This window comes from Alligator mississippiensis, chromosome 3 (genome assembly GCF_030867095.1).
Source record: "Alligator mississippiensis isolate rAllMis1 chromosome 3, rAllMis1, whole genome shotgun sequence".
Taxonomy (NCBI): domain Eukaryota; kingdom Metazoa; phylum Chordata; order Crocodylia; family Alligatoridae; genus Alligator; species Alligator mississippiensis.
In genome coordinates, this window is record NC_081826.1 from 301,768,849 (window position 1) to 301,786,690 (window position 17,842).

At 55.1% G+C, this 17,842-nt stretch overlaps 1 protein-coding gene across 1 annotated transcript in view; it reads right to left on the bottom strand.

The window, feature by feature from the left end:
• LOC106737936 (uncharacterized) overlaps positions 1–15,789 on the bottom strand; it is a 45,797-nt gene extending 30,008 nt beyond the window's left edge. Inside the window, exons 1-2 of the mRNA XM_059723559.1 lie at positions 15,623–15,789; positions 689–750 (exon numbers count right to left, since the gene is read on the bottom strand). Coding sequence (XP_059579542.1) covers positions 689–750; positions 15,623–15,789 — 229 coding nt within the window. The remainder of the gene's footprint in view (positions 1–688; positions 751–15,622) is intronic.
• Positions 15,790–17,842: the final 2,053 nt, after the last annotated feature.

Genomic DNA, 17,842 nt, shown 5'->3' on the forward strand with positions numbered 1-17,842 from the left:
CCCATACAGCCCTTTGGGAACTCTCACAGCAGGGAAAGAAGGACTCTGCCCTCTGCTAGGATCACCCAGAGATGATCATAGAAGGGTCATTGGCACAGTCCTGTCCCCATTCCCAGCCTGGGCGGTAGCCAACCCCCATGCCTCTGAAGGCTTAAAACCCCCTAGAGACATGGAGTAGAAGGAAGGGGATCAACAAGTAGTGGGTCAGGGCAATAAGTCTATGGGCTCCTGTACCTGGTACCCGAGGATCTCCCCGTGGCAGGGCTGCAGCTGCTTCCACCGCAGGGATCTGGTGCTGGGCTCCCTTGGCTCTATCTGGGGCTGGTCTTGCACTAGAGCAAAGGAACAGCAGGTCACTGCCCAGGCCCTGGGGCTAGGCCCAGCACCCACAGCTCAGTACTTTGGGGGCAGCTAAAGGGTTTGTGGCTGGACCCTGCCCTTTCCCCAAGGAAACGACAGCTGTGGGGGGAGCAGTTGGGAGCTCATACAACTCCTTCCTGGTAACAATGGCAGTAGAGGAACTGCCTTGCCCCTGCCCTTGCCCCTGCCCCTGCCCCTGGGAAACTTGCAGGCACATGGGGACAGGCACCAGGTTGTGGCATCCCCACACTGCTACTCCCCCTCCTCCAGATCTGCACACAACCCACAGTTCCCATTCACAGCTTTTGATTCACCCCCCACCACTTACCTGTCTCCCCTGTCTTGACCAGCTCTGTGTAGAGGACAATGCTGTTGGAGGCTTTGGCAGCCCTATAGCTTGCAGAGATGATGACATTGTAGAGATTGAAGGGCTGCAGTGCACTGCAGGTAAATGACCCCTTCCAGCCTTGCAATGTCTGCTGGCTGCTGCTTTCTGGCCTTCAGGAGGGGTTGGCCTGGGGTTCGGCTGGCAGGCACTTGGCCCGTATGCTTCATGTGCCCAGGCAGAACTTGGTGGATGTGCAAGCCTAGCTGAGCCTGATGCTGCTGGGTGAAATCACCAGTGTCCCAGGGATGATCTGGGGGAGGCCTGTGGAACAAACATCACATAAGGGTTATTTCCCCATCCTCTCAATACCAGAGCTCTTTGGGGGCGGCAGTCAGACTGGTCCTGATGCCTGTTGGGGGTGGTGAGTGAGAGATGAGGACCATTGATGACAGCCCCTGGGGACAAGACACAGAGGACAGACAACAACTGACCCTCTGGGGTGGTTCTCATCTGAACACACTCAATCCACAGTGCAGGAGCAGCTCTTCCCTCACCCACCTGGACATGTCACATTCTCTTCAATTTGGCTCTGTCCGATCCAGCTGTCCTGAAATGCCCAGATATTCTTTTGGTCTTGCCCCTCCCCCCCCCCCCCCCCCCCCCCGGGCAGCTGAGCACCTTTTTCTGGCCGTAAGACTGCTGGTCTGGCACAAACTGGAGTCTCGGGCCCCACTTGGATCTGTGGCATTTCCCTGTAGAGAGACAAGGCCCAGGTACTGGAGAGGGACATGCCCTCACCCGGCTTAGCCAGGAGGGGTCTGGAGCTGTGGCATAATTGCCAAGGAGCAGTGAGAGTCCTGGAGGGAAAGGAAGTTCCCGTCTGAGCAACACAGACCCCTAATGATGATTCCCTCCCTTGCAAGGGCCATGCCAGCTGCACCCCCCTTCCCTGGGAGATGGGGGTCACCCCTGAATGGGGCCTGTGGTAGAATACAGGGGGCCTTTCTGGTACTGGTGAGATCTCAGCTCGCCCACCTGTTTTTGGTCCAACCACCCACCATGCTTGATGGAAAACTAATTGAGGAGAGAGAGAGAGAGAGAGAGAGAGAGAGAGAGAGAGAGAGTGTGGTGGTGGCAGAGGTTATAAGGCGCCTCCTACCCGCCTTTCACCAGGGAGGTTTTCAGTCCTGACATTTCTTGATTTTTGTTTTTTTTTTAAAGGAAATAGGTGTGGATGGAGTGAGGAGGGTGGCACTCATTCATGAAGCTTGGGCAATCCCAGCAGTAGGAGGTTGACCTTGAGAAACACCAGCTGCTCCACCAAACCAGGACCCAAGGAGGTGCAGTGGGGTGTCACAACATCCCCAGCAATGCTGAACACCCTCTCACTTGGAACACTGGTCGGTGGACAGGACAGGTGTTCCCAGCCAATCGTGGCCAGATCCTGCCACATCTGGCTGCATGTTGCCCAATAGGTCAAGGTCCAGTGGCTCCATGTCCTTGGTGAGATAGGTGGTCACTGAAGCCTTGGTGCTACCTGTCAGAGGGTGAGGTCTGGTGCCTCTGGAGCCGAGCATTGAAACCATGCCCTTGGCCCACATTGGTAGTGGCTGGCATGAAGGAGACTGGCTGGTGCTGGGAGTTCTGGCACAGGAAAGTGGATCGCTATCTTCTACGTCCCTTTGCCTCTGCCCTTCTGCCTCCTGACTCTGTTCACCAGCACCTTCATCCAGTGATTGAGGGTTTTGGTGCTATAGTAACAGATATACCAATCCATTAAAAGCCAAACTCTTCCTATACTAGTATCCTGTTTTTACTAAACTAGAATAAGATTGTTCCAGTTTGTGCTTAGCCTAGCAGTTTGGGGTCAAGCCCTTCGACTTCCTCATAGCTTAAGCTGGGTACGTGATCTGCTCGCTTACACATAATGGTGATTTGACTCCGTTCTGTTTCCCTTCAAAAGCAGCTTGCCCCAGCCAGGAATATTGATCCCCTGGAACTTCTCCATTTGTTTCTCAAGCTCCTTGATTATGGGGACAAGGTGGCTAAGGAGAGCATTGCCAACACTGAGGGTCTTGGTAACCTTGAGGAATGCCTTGAGGACCACTAAGAGATGGTATCCCACTCTGTTTTGTTAAGCGGGCCACTGATGCTAATCTCCATAAGTAAGGCCATCTCATGGATGGCCTTCTGTTGCTCCACCAGCCTTTCCAGCATCAAGTATATGGAGTTCCACCGAGTCTCCACATCCTGCATGATTCTGTGCTGTGGGATGCTCAGCTCTGCCTGTTTGTCCTGCAGCATCTTGCCCCACTTGGTGCTCTGGTGGAAGTAGCCCTCCACCTTAGTTCATTTTGAAATCAGCTGGGTGGTAGTGATAGCACCATCACCAGCAGCCCTGTCCCCCTCCACAGCATCCCTATGAAGTGTAACTTTTGTGCCACACAGTGGATGCCAACAAAATTGGTATCACACACTCCCTTGACCATACTGACCCTGTTGTCAGTGACCATGAACCTATGGGTGAGCTCACCCTGCCCACCGAGCCAGCCCAGCACTATGTAGTCCATGGACCCCACGATCTCCCTTGCCATGTGGGACTCATCCATCACCTCTGCTTGAAGAAGAACCCACTGATGGCCTGACTGAGTGCACCAGTGCCCTGTGAGGAAGAGGTAGACATAATCTCCACCCTGGCTGTTCCAGATGTTGGAGGTGAAGTGCAAGGCTACCTGAAGCCCTGCCCTGTGCAGCTCCTTCCTCAAGTACTCCCTGAATGCCTCATACAGGCAGGGTACTACTGTCCTGCTGAAGGTGGTGCTTGTGGGCATGTGGTATGATGGGGCCATGAGCACCATGAGCCGCCTGAACCCTGGCTGCTCAACTAAGGAGAAGGGTGGCCATCCAGAGCATCTCCCCAGTGCCCTGGGTTATCTTGCTTCTCCTTGCAACATGCCCCCGTTTGTCTGCGGCTTTCCCCTACCACTCCAGGGTGGCCTGCCTCTGCTTCATAAGGATGGGGGCTTTAGAGAGAGAGGGGGACTTACCTTTGGGAATACTCCTACTGGTGCCAGGCTGAGGAGGAACAAGGGCAAGCGGGTGCTGCCTTCTGAGATGTAGCAGCATTGCTGTGGTGGGCCCTGGCTGATCTGCCTTTGGCAGTGCTGGCAGATAGCATACTTGGGATCATCTGCCACCTCAAAATGCTCCCACACTATGTTACTCACCCGCTTCTGGGTTGAGGGTTGGGATCCTGCCTTACCCCCTTCCTCAGCAGGAAGAGGCACAACAACAGAGGAAACTCAGCCATCTGCCCCCACAACCTCATCTGGGATGCCTTCCAGAGAAGGAAACCTGGCTCTAGGCATCTTTTGAGGGATACAGAGCACAACCTCAGATTCCCCTTCATTCCCCAGAATGTATTTGCTAGGGTACTCAGGTCCCCTCATTCCAGATCCAGCTCCTCCTTTGGGACTGGGAGGCTCATGCTGGGAGATGAAATTGAGGTGGAGGAGACTGTCATGCTGGTGCTGGTGGCTATTTCTGGTGTTTGGAGAGGTGGTGCAGGTGCAGAGACAGGTACTGCTCCCACCTCCTTGTTCCCACTGGCAGCAGAAGACTCAACACTGCCAGGAAAGAGGATGTGTCTATGTTTGTGGGGGTGGAACTTGGAGCTGTCACCCTACCCCCTCTAGCACCTCTCCATCCTCTACCAGAAGACCTGGCACCTGCCTTCCTAGCACACTTCATAATGTTTGCTGTGCTAGAAAGTGTGTGTGTGTGACTGTTATATCTCTTCTTTTCTCTGTTTACTGTATGTGTGTGTAACTAATATCTCATCTTCTTTCTGTTTACTGTATGTGTGTGAGTATGTGTAATGTATGTGCTTTCCTGCATGGTGATGGATCCCATGCTGTCAGGCAAAACACAGATTTCTTTTTAAAAAGTGCGTGGAAAAAATAACAAGAGCAAATAAGTGAGTTTTCGGGGAAGAATCAGTTGAAATAAATGGGTTGGATAGGGATAAGTAGAGGGATTCTAGGCAAGTGTAATTAGTAAGCTGTATCCAATCCTTTCCAAGAAGAGAGACCAGCAGGAGACTGACTAGGAAGCCAAGCCAGCCCACTAGTACATTTCAGATGCTGTTGCTTAGGTAGAAACAGCTCACAAAAGGGACAGAAAGGCTGCAGACAGAGGCTTATATGCTGTTTCTATGTCCCTCCCCCAGAGCACTGTGATTAGAAGGGGACTCAGGGAAAGATCACAGTCACTGGCCAGCTACAGATGTCAGTCTTTCCCCCCTGCTTACCTTCCCTCTCCTCAGCTTCTGTTTCCCTGCAAGACTGCCTTCTGAAACTCTGAAGCTTTTCTGTATCAATTCAGAGATTTTTATTTTTATTTTTTTTGGTCTCTTGATTCGATTCAGATCCTTTGATTCAGCCTTTGAATAGAGCTGACTCTTCTCTGAATCAAATTGGTGACTGAAGCTTCGCACGCCCCTAATAATTACCTGGCTATGCAGGAGTTAAAAGGCTCCCCAAGAGAGCTCAGGGGAGGGACAGCAAGGCCATTTGGCTGGAGATGGAAGTCCAAGCAGGGGCGATGCATAGGGGGTGCACCCCCTGTCAGGCTGCGTTCCCTGTTTAGCCGGTGGATCGGTGGAGCACCAGTGCCTCCCCTGTGAGCACTGGCTGGGGAGTGGAGCCACCAGCAAGATTGGCCGCAAGGGACTCCCCCCGGTCAGTGGGATCAGCCACCGGGGGACTCTGCCCCTGGTCACTGACTACTGTCAGGGCAGGGCACATGCCCCTCTGACTCAAGAGGCACTAGACACCCATGAGTACAAGGCAGGACAGTCTCCGTGGGGCTGGGAGATTGAGTTTACAGAGAGATTGTGAGTTGCTGGAGTGAGAGTACCACCCAGAGAGTGGTGGTGGATGGGTCTTTTTTGACCTGAAGGGATGTGGACAGTGGGGTCCCCAGGGCTCAGTTCTCAGGCCTGCACTGTTCAACATCTTCTTCAGACTTGGCTGAGAGGGTAAAAAGCACTTTTTTCAAGTTCTCGGATGACACTAAGATGTGGGGAGAAGTGGGCACGCTGGAGGAGAGGGACAGGCAACAACTAGATCTGGACAGGTTACAGGGGTGGGCGGATGAGAACAGGATGGGTTTCAACACTGACATGTGCAAGGTGCTGCACCTGGCGAGGAAGAACCAGCAGCATACTTATAGGCTGGGGAACTCCCTTCTTATCAGCACAGAGGCAGAAAAGGATCTTGGAGTCATTGATTCCAATATGAACATGGGCTGCCAATGTGGGGATGCAGTCAGGAAGGCCAACTGCACCTTGTAACGCATCCACAGATGCATCATGAGCAGGTCCAAGGAGGTGATCCTCCCCCTCTATGCTACACTGGTCAGGCCGCAGTTGGAGTACTGCATCCAGTTCTGGGCGCCGCACTTCAGGAGGGATGTGGACAGCATGGAGAGGGTCCAGAGGAGGGCCACTCACATGGTCAGGGGGCAGCAAGGCAGGCCCTACAAGCGAAAGCTATGGGACCTGAACCTGTTCAGCCTCCACAAGAGAAGGCTGAGAGGGGATCTGGTGTCCGTCTACAAACTGGCCAAGGGGGACCAGCAGGCTATAGGAGAGTCCCTGTTCCCCTGAGCCCTACTGGGAGTAACAAGGAACAATGGCTATAAGTTGACTGAGAGTAGATTCAGGCTAGACATCAGGAGGCGCTACTTCACAATCAGGGCATCTAGGATCTGGAACCAACTTCCAAGGGAAGTGGTGCTCACTCCTACCCTGGGGGTCTTCAAAAGGAGGCTGGATAATCACCTACCCAGGGTCATTTGACCCCAGCATTCTTTCCTGCTCATGGCAGGGGTTTGGACTTGATGATCTACTTAGGTCCCTTCTGACCCTACCAACTATGAATCTATGAAACTACTATGAAACTATGAAATGTGTGGAGGGGAAAGAGTGGGGAGCTTGTGGTGGCAGATCTGGGCTGGGCACTCTCCTTGGTCTGGGAATGGACCGCTAGCTGCTTGTTGTTTGTCATTTGAACTGTGTGTGTCTATCCAGTGGCAGGGAGCTTGCCCTGGGGAACAGTGATAGTAAATGAGAACAGCAAGAAACAGTGACAGTTGGAGCTGAACCAACCCCTCAGCCACTACACACCTGCTCCCTTCAACTGGGAAGATTTTCAACCCCTGCTTGGACTGGGCCCCTGCCCATAGCCATTTCTTCTTCCCTCTTCAGTCTATGCTCCTGCCAGGTGCCCCAAAACATCAGGGCACCAACCAGGCCTTTTGGGCTCCTCCTGCATACTCACCACCGTGGCAACTGAGCACCTTCACAGGTGACATGACATGGTCCCATGTGTCCTGCACTGCCTGTGCAGCCCTCAAAACCACCCACACTACAGTGCAGAGTAGGTGTACTGCTGTTGGCCCTGGCATTACCCAGTGGAAGGAGCCTGGGTCCTGGTTGTGGAGCACAGACCAGGGCAGCCCTGCACCATGGTACAGGTTGAGATGCCAGTGTGGAAGCCCAGGTGTTGGGCAGGGAGAAAGGCTGCTAGGACTTAAGCACTGGTGCTGCAGGTGCAGCAGGGGCCACAATGCTGGGCACCAGAGCCCATGGGAGCTCTGTGACTTGAGCAGTCTCAAAGTCTCTGACACAATGGGGACTCTGTGGACTCCTGATCTCTCACTGTGTGCATTTGCTCTTGACCACTGAGGGCCAGCTCCATGTTGCCACATTACCCGAGATGTAGGACAGCTGTTTCAGCATGAACTCAGCCTGAGGGTTCCCAGGGTCTGGCACCAACCACTTTACTGCACAAGGAAGATGGGGAGTGCTCCAGCCCCAGCTGGACTCCAAGTGCCATTCCCATCAGCCACTATGGAGCTGAGATGGCTGGAACCAACTGTCTGGTCTCTCACAGATGTCCTGCCTTTGGCTGCTACATGACAAGGTTTTTTTTCACCCACCCAGTAATTCAGAGATTCCTCTGTCCAGGCAGTCAAGAGCCATGGGGACTTTCAGGCCAACTCCTGGCCACAGAGAACCTCAACCAACAAAGCTGCTGCCCGTGGCAGCCCCACCCTATGCATCACTGTGCTGAGCTTCAGCACCAGCAGCAACTCAGCCTGAATCTCCTAGAGAACTGCAGTTTGGGAAGTATCAATAGAAGCACCTAGGTGCAAGACACAAGAGGTGATACTGCCTCTCTGCTTAGCAATGGTTCGGCCTCCTATAGACTACCGTGTGCAGGTCTGGGCTCCACATTTTGAAAAGGTGGTGTTGAAGTCTATGAGAGGAAAAAGAGGGAAAGGGGCCAGGAGGCTTCCTTGGCTGACCAGAGAAATCCAGGGCAGCCTAAGGGCCAAAAGGGGGGCACATAAAAAGTGGAAACAGGGAGAGATCACTAAAGATGAATATACCTCCTCTGCTCGTGCTTGTAGGGAGGCAGTTAGATGGACCAAAGCTACCATGGAGCTGAGGATGGCAACCCAAGTAAAAGACAACAAGAAATTGTTTTTTAGATACATAGGGAGTAAAAGGAAGGCCCAGGGAGGAATAGGACCCCTGCTAAATGGGCAGAAACAACTGGTGACAGACAGGGGGGACAAGGCTGAACTCCTCAACGAGTTCTTTGCCTTAGTGTTCCTAAGCGAGGGGCACGACAAGTCTCTCACTGGGGTTGTAGAGAGGCAGCAGCAAGGCGCCAGACTGCCATGCGTAGACCCTGAGGTGGTGCAGAGTGACTTGGAGGAACTGGATGCCTTTAAGTCGGCAGGCCCGGATGGGCTCCATCCGAGGGTGCTGAAGGCACTGGCCGACATCATTGCAGAGCCACTGGCTGGAATATTTGAACGCTCGTGGTGCACGGGCCAAGTACCGGAGGACTGGAAAAGGGCTAACGTGGTCCCCATTTTCAAAAAGGGGAGGAAGGAGGACCCGGGCAACTATAGGCCAGTCAGTCTCACCTCCATCCTTGGCAAAGTCTTTGAAAAAATTATCAAGGCTCACATTTGTGAGAGCCCGGCAGGACAAATTATGCTGAGGGGAAATCAGCACGGGTTTGTGGCAGGCAGATCGTGCCTGACCAATCTAGTTTCTTTTTATGATCAGGTTACGAAACACCTGGACACAAGAGGAGGGGTGGATGTCGTATACCTGGACTTCAGGAAGGCCTTCGATACGGTATCCCACCCCATACTGGTGAACAAGTTAAGAGGCTGTGACTTGTGTGGTGGGCCAGTAGGGGGCGCTTCTGCATTGAGCCGCCCACCTCCCTGCGCCCGACCACCTTCCAGGCTCCGAGTGCCTCCCTGGGGTGCCTCCCGTCCGGCCGACCCCTTCCCTGGAGCACACCCACTAGCCTGGGGTTCCCGCTGCCACCATCCAAGGCTCTGGACTCACTTCTGGCTCTGCGCACCTTGGAAAACACAGGCCTGATCGTCCAATGGGTCCTAGACCCAATACCAGCACTTGAGGCACTTCCCCAAGTCAGGGGCTTATTAGGACAGTCTCCCTTAGTCCACTGACCTAAGGGGCCTCCTTGGCGTAATTTAGACCCACCCCTCAATAAGTCTCCCACACCGGTCACAAAGGAGAACTTAATTGATTACAGGGGTAGGGCGGAAACAGGGTAAAAGGTAGAGCAATATCATAGAAATATTACAGGAATATCAGAGGAATCCCATAGAGCAAACCAGGGTGGCTGAGGTAGCCGTTTAAACACGCATCTGAGTTACTGAAGCTAAATATCTAGTCGGATCTCTAGTAGCTTACTCACTCGCATCATTCAGAGGTGGTTGGAATTTACTCTGGAGGCAGGGCACTCTTGGAGCATGCGGTGACGAGGAGAGAGCCAGGTTCAGATTCACCTGGATGACCGCATGGCTAATGGCTCCCCTTCTTCTTGGACCAAGACCTTAAATAACCTCTCTGACCTCAGGAGCCCGGTCCAATCGAAGCTGCCAATACTGGCCACAAGCCGACCAATCTCCCCAGCATCCCTGGTTACCTGGGCCCACGCAGGGCCGGGTCTTTCCCCCCCTGCCCAGGTGACTAGAGCATCCTCCTCCCAGGGGCCAGGCCTTTGTCATGCAGACCAGGTGGGAGATTCCCGCTCTGAGTGATTCAACACCAGCCTCTCACGCTGGCTGAGACAGATCTCTGGAGAGGGGCACCAACGGTGGCATTTCTGCCACACTTCCCCCCCGCCCCTTTACAAGCGCGGACACGGGGCCTCTCAGGGCCGTGGGTCCGGGTGTGTCGGGTCAGAGAGTTCCCACAGGATGCCAGAAGAAGGAAAAGGGAAAAACCTAGAACATGAAACAAGTTAAGACAATAACATACAGAAACCATAAAACTTGATGGCAGTCTTACACTAGTGATCTCTTCACTAGTCCCGAGTCTGAAGGACCCACTACCCAGAATCCTTTCGTGACAAGACATCCGCTATCACGTTCTGGCTTCCTTTTATGTGTTGGACTGTAAAATTAAATTCGTGCAGCTGCCAGGCCCATCGCTGCAGCTTGGCATTGGTGTTGTGCATGGTCTGCAGCCACTGCAGTGGGGCATGGTCCGACAGGACGGTGAACTGTTGTCCCCACAAGTAGGGCTTCAGCTTGTTCAGGGCCCAGACGATGGCCAAGCACTCCTTCTTGATGGAGGACAGTTTTCGCTCCCGAGGGATTAGCTTCCGGCTGAGGTATGCCACGGGGTGCCGTGTCTCCTGGTGCTCCTGTAAGAGCACAGCTCCCAGTCCTACGTCGGAGGCATCCGTTGCCACGTAGAAGGGTTTATCCTGGAGCGGTGCTGTCGCAGGGCACCTTGGTGCCCCTGCTCCTATAGAGGAGAAACTTCCAGGGAGCGAGTGAGCGCGCCCTGGCCTGACATAACGAGCCCAGCTGAGGCTTGCTCAGGTAATGAGCGCAGCTGCGGGTTGCCGGAGCAACCAAGCGGAGCCAGCTGCCTGTAGGGGGCAGGGCCTGGCCCTTATAAAGCTCAGGGCTGAGGCCAGGCTGGCAGTTCTCTGCCAGCAGCCTGGGAGGCAGGAGCTCTGGGAGTGAGGATGTGGAAAGGAGCAGGACGTGCAAGTACAGCTGATGATAGCCCTGAGAGGATGGGCACTAGAGTTTAGCCATGCGGCTTGTGGGTATGTTACAGCCTAGGGGCTTGTGGTTTTGCTTTGTGTTTGTGCTATTACACCTGGAGGCTTGGGTGAGGCTGTAGGGGTTGGAGGAGGCCTCAACTATAGGGACCCCAGAGAGTGTGGGGTGCCCTAGCACCAAGAGGGCGCATTATCTGCCTAGCGCCAGGGAAGACGCAGCTTGCACACCAGGGCGTGAGCAGCTGGCAGCGAGGAGCGTGGCCAGTGGGTCACGGGTGCAACCTGTAGGTTGCGGACGGGGACTTAGACCCCGGATTGCGTGTGGGGGAACATAGACCCCGAAGGCACAGCTCGCACGCCACTGCGCGAGCAGCTGGCGGTGAGGAGCGCGGCCAGTGGGTCGCGGGCGCAACCCTTAGGTTGCGGACAGGGACCTAGACCCCGGATTGCATGTGGGGGAACATAGACCCCGAAGGCGCAGCTCGCACGCCACTGCGCAAGCAGCTGGCGGTGAGGAGCGCGGCCAGTGGGTCGCGGGCGCAACCCGTAGGTTGCGGACGGGGACCTAGACCCCGGATTACGAGCATAGCCCCGGCCCCAGGAAAGGGGCGGTATTACTGAGTAGCCCAGTGTGGGCACAGTGAGCCCCAGAGAGGGGGAACGCCATTGTGTATTATGGAGTAGCCCAGTGCGGGCGTGTCGAGCCCCGGAGAGGGGGAACGCCCTTGTGTATTATTGAGTAGCCCAGTGTGGGCGCACAGGCATAGTGAGCCCAGCTGCAGGCTAGTGCGGCAATACCCCTCAGACCAAGGCAGGGTGCTGCGGTTGCCCCGAGAAGACAGGGAGTAGCAGCGCGGTGAGCCAGAGTCAGGGAGGGTATCTGTGCGGTTGGCCCATAGGACCGGAGGCCCACTAGAGAGTCCCTGAGCGGATCCTCACCTGCAGGGGAGGCCCAGAGTGGGCTAGATGAGAGTCCCAGCAAGAGGCTGGGCAGGAGAGAGGGAGCCCAGGGTGGGCCACATTAGAGAGACAGACCGGACAACGTCCATTACATCTGCGAGGCTTGGGGCGTGGTATCAGGGGAGGTAGGAGCCACGCATAGCCCATAAGGCTGGGGTGCTTGGGTAGCGCCCATTGTACGGGGAGACCGACGAGGGGTCCAGGAGCTGACAGGCCCAAGGAAACACAAGGCAGCCTCCCTACTATATATTCCATCAAGACGTGGCAGGAGAGAATGGAGGGTACCCTCGGGCCGGAGTAGCGCGGTGAGAGGGCCTCAAGGAGATCTCGGCCCTCCGTGAGGACCCCGCCGTGACAGGTGCCTTCAGGATTGGTTGTTTGACCAGGGCAGCCTTGAGGGTGTCAAAAGCTTCCTGGCACCCCTGCTTCCAGACCACCGGGTCCGGGCTGCCCTTCTTGGTCAGCTCGTGCAGCGGGGCTGCGGTTGCTTCAAACCCCGGGACAAATCTTCGGTAGTAACCCGCCAGGCCGAGGAAGGCTCTGACTTGCTTCTTGGTCTGTGGAGGCGGCCAGTCTTTGATGGCCTCGATCTTGTCCCACAAGGGAGCAATCTGACCTCCACCCACACGATGACCCAAGTACACTACCTCCGATAGTGCCTACTGGCACTTCTTGGCTTTCACCGTAAGACCAGCTTGCTTGATCTTACCTAGCACGGTGGTCAGGTGAGTCAGGTGCGACTCGAAATCCGGACTGAAGATGGCGATGTCATCGATGTACGCCATGGCAAACTGCTCACATCCTTGCAGCAGATTATTGATCAGTCTCTGGAAAGAGGCGGGCGAGTTGCGCAAACCTAAAGGTAAAACTGTGAACTCGTATAGCCCCGTAGGTGTGGTAAAGGCAGACTTGGCTATGGCATCCGGGTCCAGGGCCATCTGCCAAAATCCTTTGGACAGATCGAGAGTAGAGATCACCTTGGCTGGGCCCAGGCGATCCAGCAACGTGTCCATCCTGGGCATAGGGTACGCATCAGGGGTGGTAATGGCATTCAGTTTCCGGTAGTCCACACAGAACCGGATGGTCCCGTCCTGCTTCCGGACGAGCACCACCGGACTGGCCCAGGGACTCGTCGAAGGCCGGATTACCCCCAACTCCTCCATCTCTGCGATCTCCCATTTTATTTCTTGCCTCACCTTCTCATTGACTGGGTAATGTCAGGAGTATATAGGGCGATGGCTGCCCGTCTCTATCGAGTGTACCGCCAGGTCCGTTCTACCTGGTTTGTTAGAGAACACAGTCTCAAAGTCCTTGAGTGCTGCGAGCAGCTGGTCCTTGTCCTGGGAGGGCAGATGGTCCGGCAGGCGGAGTTCCTTGATCCTGCCTCGCCATCCCAGTCTCCATACATGACCGGCTCCTCGGGGTCCTCCGGAGTTCCCTCAACGGAGGGGACCCAGAATACCATCTCCTTTCTGTCGTAGTAGGGTTTAAGCATGTTCACGTGAATTGTCTTAGGTTTCCTACCCTTAATACCCACTACATAGGTCACATCATCCAGTCTGTCCAGGACAGCATGGGGACCTTCCCAAGCAGCTTGCAGCTTGTCCGTTTTTAGTGGCAGGAAAACCATCACATTCTCACCCCGCTCAAAGGTACGTAAGCGGGCCTTCTCATCATACCAGGACCTTTGCTTCTCCTGGGCCTGTCCCAGGGAGTCCCGTGCCACCTTCATCATGTCAGTCAGTCTCTGACTGAAGTCAAGCACATACTCCACCACGGAGGTCTTTGTGGAAGCGATCTTCCCTTCCCACTCCTCTCTCACCAAATCGAGAGGACCTCGCACTCGCCTCCCAAACATCAGCTCGAAGGGCGAGAACCCAGTGGACTCCTGGGGCACCTCCCGGTAGGCAAAGAGCAGATGCGGCAGTTTCTCATCCCAGTCATTGGGGTGGGAGTCCACATAGGCCTTGAGCATCCCTTTCAAGGTCCCGTTGAACCTTTCCACCAGCCCATTTGTCTGAGGGTGGTAGGCTGAGGTCTTAAGGTGTTGCACCCCACAGCAGTCCCACAGGCACTCCATTACCTCCGCCATGAAGTTTCCACCCCGGTCTGTCAGGATCTTGGAGGGAAAACCCAGCTGGCAGAAGACCTTGATGAGGGCGTCAGCAACCACGGGTGCCTCGATGGAGGTCAAGGAAACTGCCTCCGGGTACCGCGTTGCGTAATCCACCAGAGTCAGTATGTATTTCTTTCCCCTACTAGTCCTATGCTTCAGCGGTCCCACAATGTCCACGGCCATCCTGGGGAAGGGTTGGTCTATGATCGGGAGGGGCTGCAGGGGAGCCCTTCTCTTGTCCCCGCTTTTGCCCGTCCGCTGGCATGTCTCGCAAGATTTGCAATAGTCCGTCACATTCTGGGCAATTCTGGGCCAAAAAAAGTTCACCTGCAACCGCTGGCATGTCCGTTCCCTGCCCATGTGACCAGCACACGGTAGATCATGAGCCAGGGCAAGCAATTGCTGTCTGTATTTCCGGGGTACTATGAGCTGGCGCTGGGGCTCCCAGGTCTCGGCATGGTTCTTCGGCACCCACAACCGATAGAGAAGCCCCTTATCCCAGACCACCTGCTCCCTCTTGTCCGGAGTGAACTCAGTCTCTTGCTCCTGAGCCATCTGCCGGAGTCCCTCCAAGCTGGGGTCCTCCCAAACCTCCTGCTTGAACTCCTCTTGCCCAACTAGGCAATCAGCAGGGGGTGCACACTCACCCACAGGGACTTCCTGGGTCTCCTCCCTGCTAGTGTCACCTCCCTCTGCCACTGACGGAATGCACGCCTCCCCGGGACTGTCACTTAACCCACCCTCGGGGTTACAGGTTCCCTCCGGGACCAGGGTGCAATCGCCGTCTGCAGGGGTCCCTTCCCCTGCGGCCAATGGTGTGGCTGTCTCCTGGGGGTTTTCCAACCCCCCCTCTTTAGCCTTCCTGCTCTGCAGGCGAGTCACTGCATGAACGGTGCGGGGCTTTGGCTCTTGGATCTGTTCCCACCTCCGGAGCTGGGCTTCCTGCTCTATAAGATCCCGTCCCACCAGGATGGGGGCCGGAGCCCCTTCCAGTACCCCCATGTCCAGGTACGTTGCACAGTCGTTCCACACGACGGGGGCACGGACTACCAGTACCTTCAGGAGTGTGGACACCACTCCTTGAATAGTGAGGGTCTTCCCGGGATTATGTCTGCAGGTGAGACCAGGTTGGAGCTAATCAGTGTCACACTGGCCCCCGTGTCCAGTTCCCCCACAAGGGTCCTCTCCTTCACCGTGATCATGGTCTGGTGAGGGGCCATCACCTCCTCTGAGTTTGTGATCCTGTAGCAACAGACACTCCCCTCAGAGGGGCTCCGGCCCTCCCCCTCGCTGCTCACGGCTGTTGCACGCCTGACGGGCCTGGGTCTAGTGCTTAGCTTTGGGCTGTTGGGCTTGATGTGGCCCAGCTCCCCGCAGTTATAGCACCCCCTCTTTTCCGAATTGGGTGGTTTGTCCGAATCTGGGGCCGCCTTGCGCTCGGCAGGAGGTGGCCCTCTTTCCCCTTTTTGACCTGGCCCTCCCTTCCCCCCTCTTTGGGACCCTTTTTGCTCCTTCCCAGAGTAGGGAGGCCTCTCACGGTTTAGCAACAGTCGGTCTGCAATGTCTGCGGCCTCGTAAGCATCTTTGGGGTCCCTGTCCCTGACCAGGGTTTTAATCTCTCTCAGACACCAAAAATAGAATTGTTCCAGCACCAGGAGCTGGCGTGACGTATCTAAGGTGTCAACCTTGGCTTCGGTTAACCATTTACAGTATGTGTCGTACAACATGACCACATAATCAGTCAATGAGTTTCCGGGTTGTGGGCACGTATTCCGGAATTTTTTTCGAAAATACTCTGGTCCTAACTGGAACCTTTTAGACACTGAAGCTTTGAAGGTATTATAGTCATCAGCTGCATCTGGGGGCAGGCTGTTCAGGATCACCGCCATGTCACCCTCTACCAGCGCAGACAGGTACATCATGATCTTTTCCTCTGGCACCTTGCACTGCTGGGCTTGTCTTACGAAGTTGCTTAGGAACACCGCAGGATCGTCTCCCTCTCGGTAGCGAGTGAAGGCAGAGACGTCCAGTTTGGGGGGTTCCTCGGATGCTTGTGGGGGGTTCGCGTTTCCCCCGATGGTCTGCAAATGAAGCTGAGCCTCCAACTTTTGTGCCTCCAACCGGGCTTCCCTTTCCAACCTCCTCTCTTCCAGTTTTTCCCGTTCCCTCTCATGCTGGGCTGCCAGCTGCTCCTTCTCTCATGGAGTCTCTGTTGCTCACTCTCGGAGGGTGATTTCCTGGCAGCCTCTGGGCTTGACGGGCGGGAGGGTGTTCCTAGGTCAGACTCGGGAGTTGATGAGCGTGAAGCTGATGCTTGTTCTGACTCGCTGGTGCACAAGAGTTTAACCAGCTCATCCTTCTTTAGCCCTTTCTTCACATGTAGGCATCTCTCTTTTGCCAGTTCTTTCAGTTCAGGCACAGTCATCCGGACATACTCGTCTACCATCCTGACTCTCTACACTATCCAGTTGACCCGATGCCAAATTAGAAATTGTTTGCTCAAAGGATTTCAGTGACTCTATTCCTTTTCCCAAATTATGCCTCCAATACAGCAGGGTATTCGGATCCCACCACTACCACCACGTGTGGCGGGCCAGTAGGGGGCGCTCCTGCATTGAGCTGCCCACCTCCTTGCGCCCGACCACCTTCCAGGCTCCGAGTGCCTCCCTGGGGTGCCTCCCGTCCAGCCGACCCCTTCCCTGGAGCACACCCGCTAGCCTGGGGTTCCCGCTGCCGCCATCCAAGGCTCTGGACTCACTTCTGGCTCTGCGCACCTTGGAAAACACAGGCCTGATCGTCCAATGGGTACTAGACCCAATACCAGCACTTGGGGCACTTCCCCAAATCAGGGGCTTATTAGGACAGTCTCCCTTAGTCCACTGACCTAAGGGGCCTCCTCGGCATAATTTAGACCCACCCCTCAATAAGTCTCCCACACCGGTCACAAAGGAGAACTTAATTGATTACAGGGGTAGGGCGGAAACAGGGTAAAAGGTAGAGCAGTATCATAGAAATATTACAGGAATATCAGAGGAATCCCATAGAGCAAACCAGGGTGGCTGAGGTAGCCGTTTAAACGCATCTGAGTTACTGAAACTAAATATCTAATCGGATCTCTAGTATCTTACTCACTCGTATCATCCAGAGGTGGTTGTTGTATCCTCTGAAGGCAGGACACTCTTGGAGCATGCGGTGATGAGGAGAGAGCCAGGTTCAGATTCACCTGGATGACCGCATGGCTAATGGCTGACTGCCCCTTCTTCTTGGACCGAGCCCTTAAATAACCTCTCTGACCTCAGCAGCCCGGTCCAATCGAAGCTGCCAATACTGGCTACAAACTGACCAATCTCCCAAAGCATCCCTGGTTACCTGGGCCCACGCAGGGCCGGGTCTTTCCCCCGCTTGCCCAGGTGACTAGAGCATCCGCCTCCCAGGCGCCAGGCCTTTGTCATGCAGACCAGGTGGGAGATTCCTGCTCTGAGGGATTCAACACCAGCCTCTCACACTGGCTGAGACAGATCTCTGGAGAGGGGCACCGATGGTGGCATTTCTGCCACAACTTGGATGACTACACATTCCGGTGGGTGGCGAATTGGCTGGAGGGTCGCACCCAGAGAGTCCTGGTGGATGGGTCGGTTTCAACCTGGAAGGGTGTGGGCAGTGGGGTCCCGCAGAGTTCGGTCCTTGGACCGATACTCTTTAATGTCTTCATCAGTGACTTGGATGAGAGAGTGAAATATACTCTGTCCAAGTCTGCAGATGACACAAAGCTATGGGGAGATGTAGACACGCCGGAGGGCAGGGAACAGCTGCATGAAGACCTGGACAGGTTGGACAAGTGGGCAGAAAACAACAGGATGCAGTTCAACAAGGAGAAATGCAAAGTGCTGCACCTAGGGAGGAAAAATGTCCAGCACACCTACAGCCTAGGGAATGACCTGC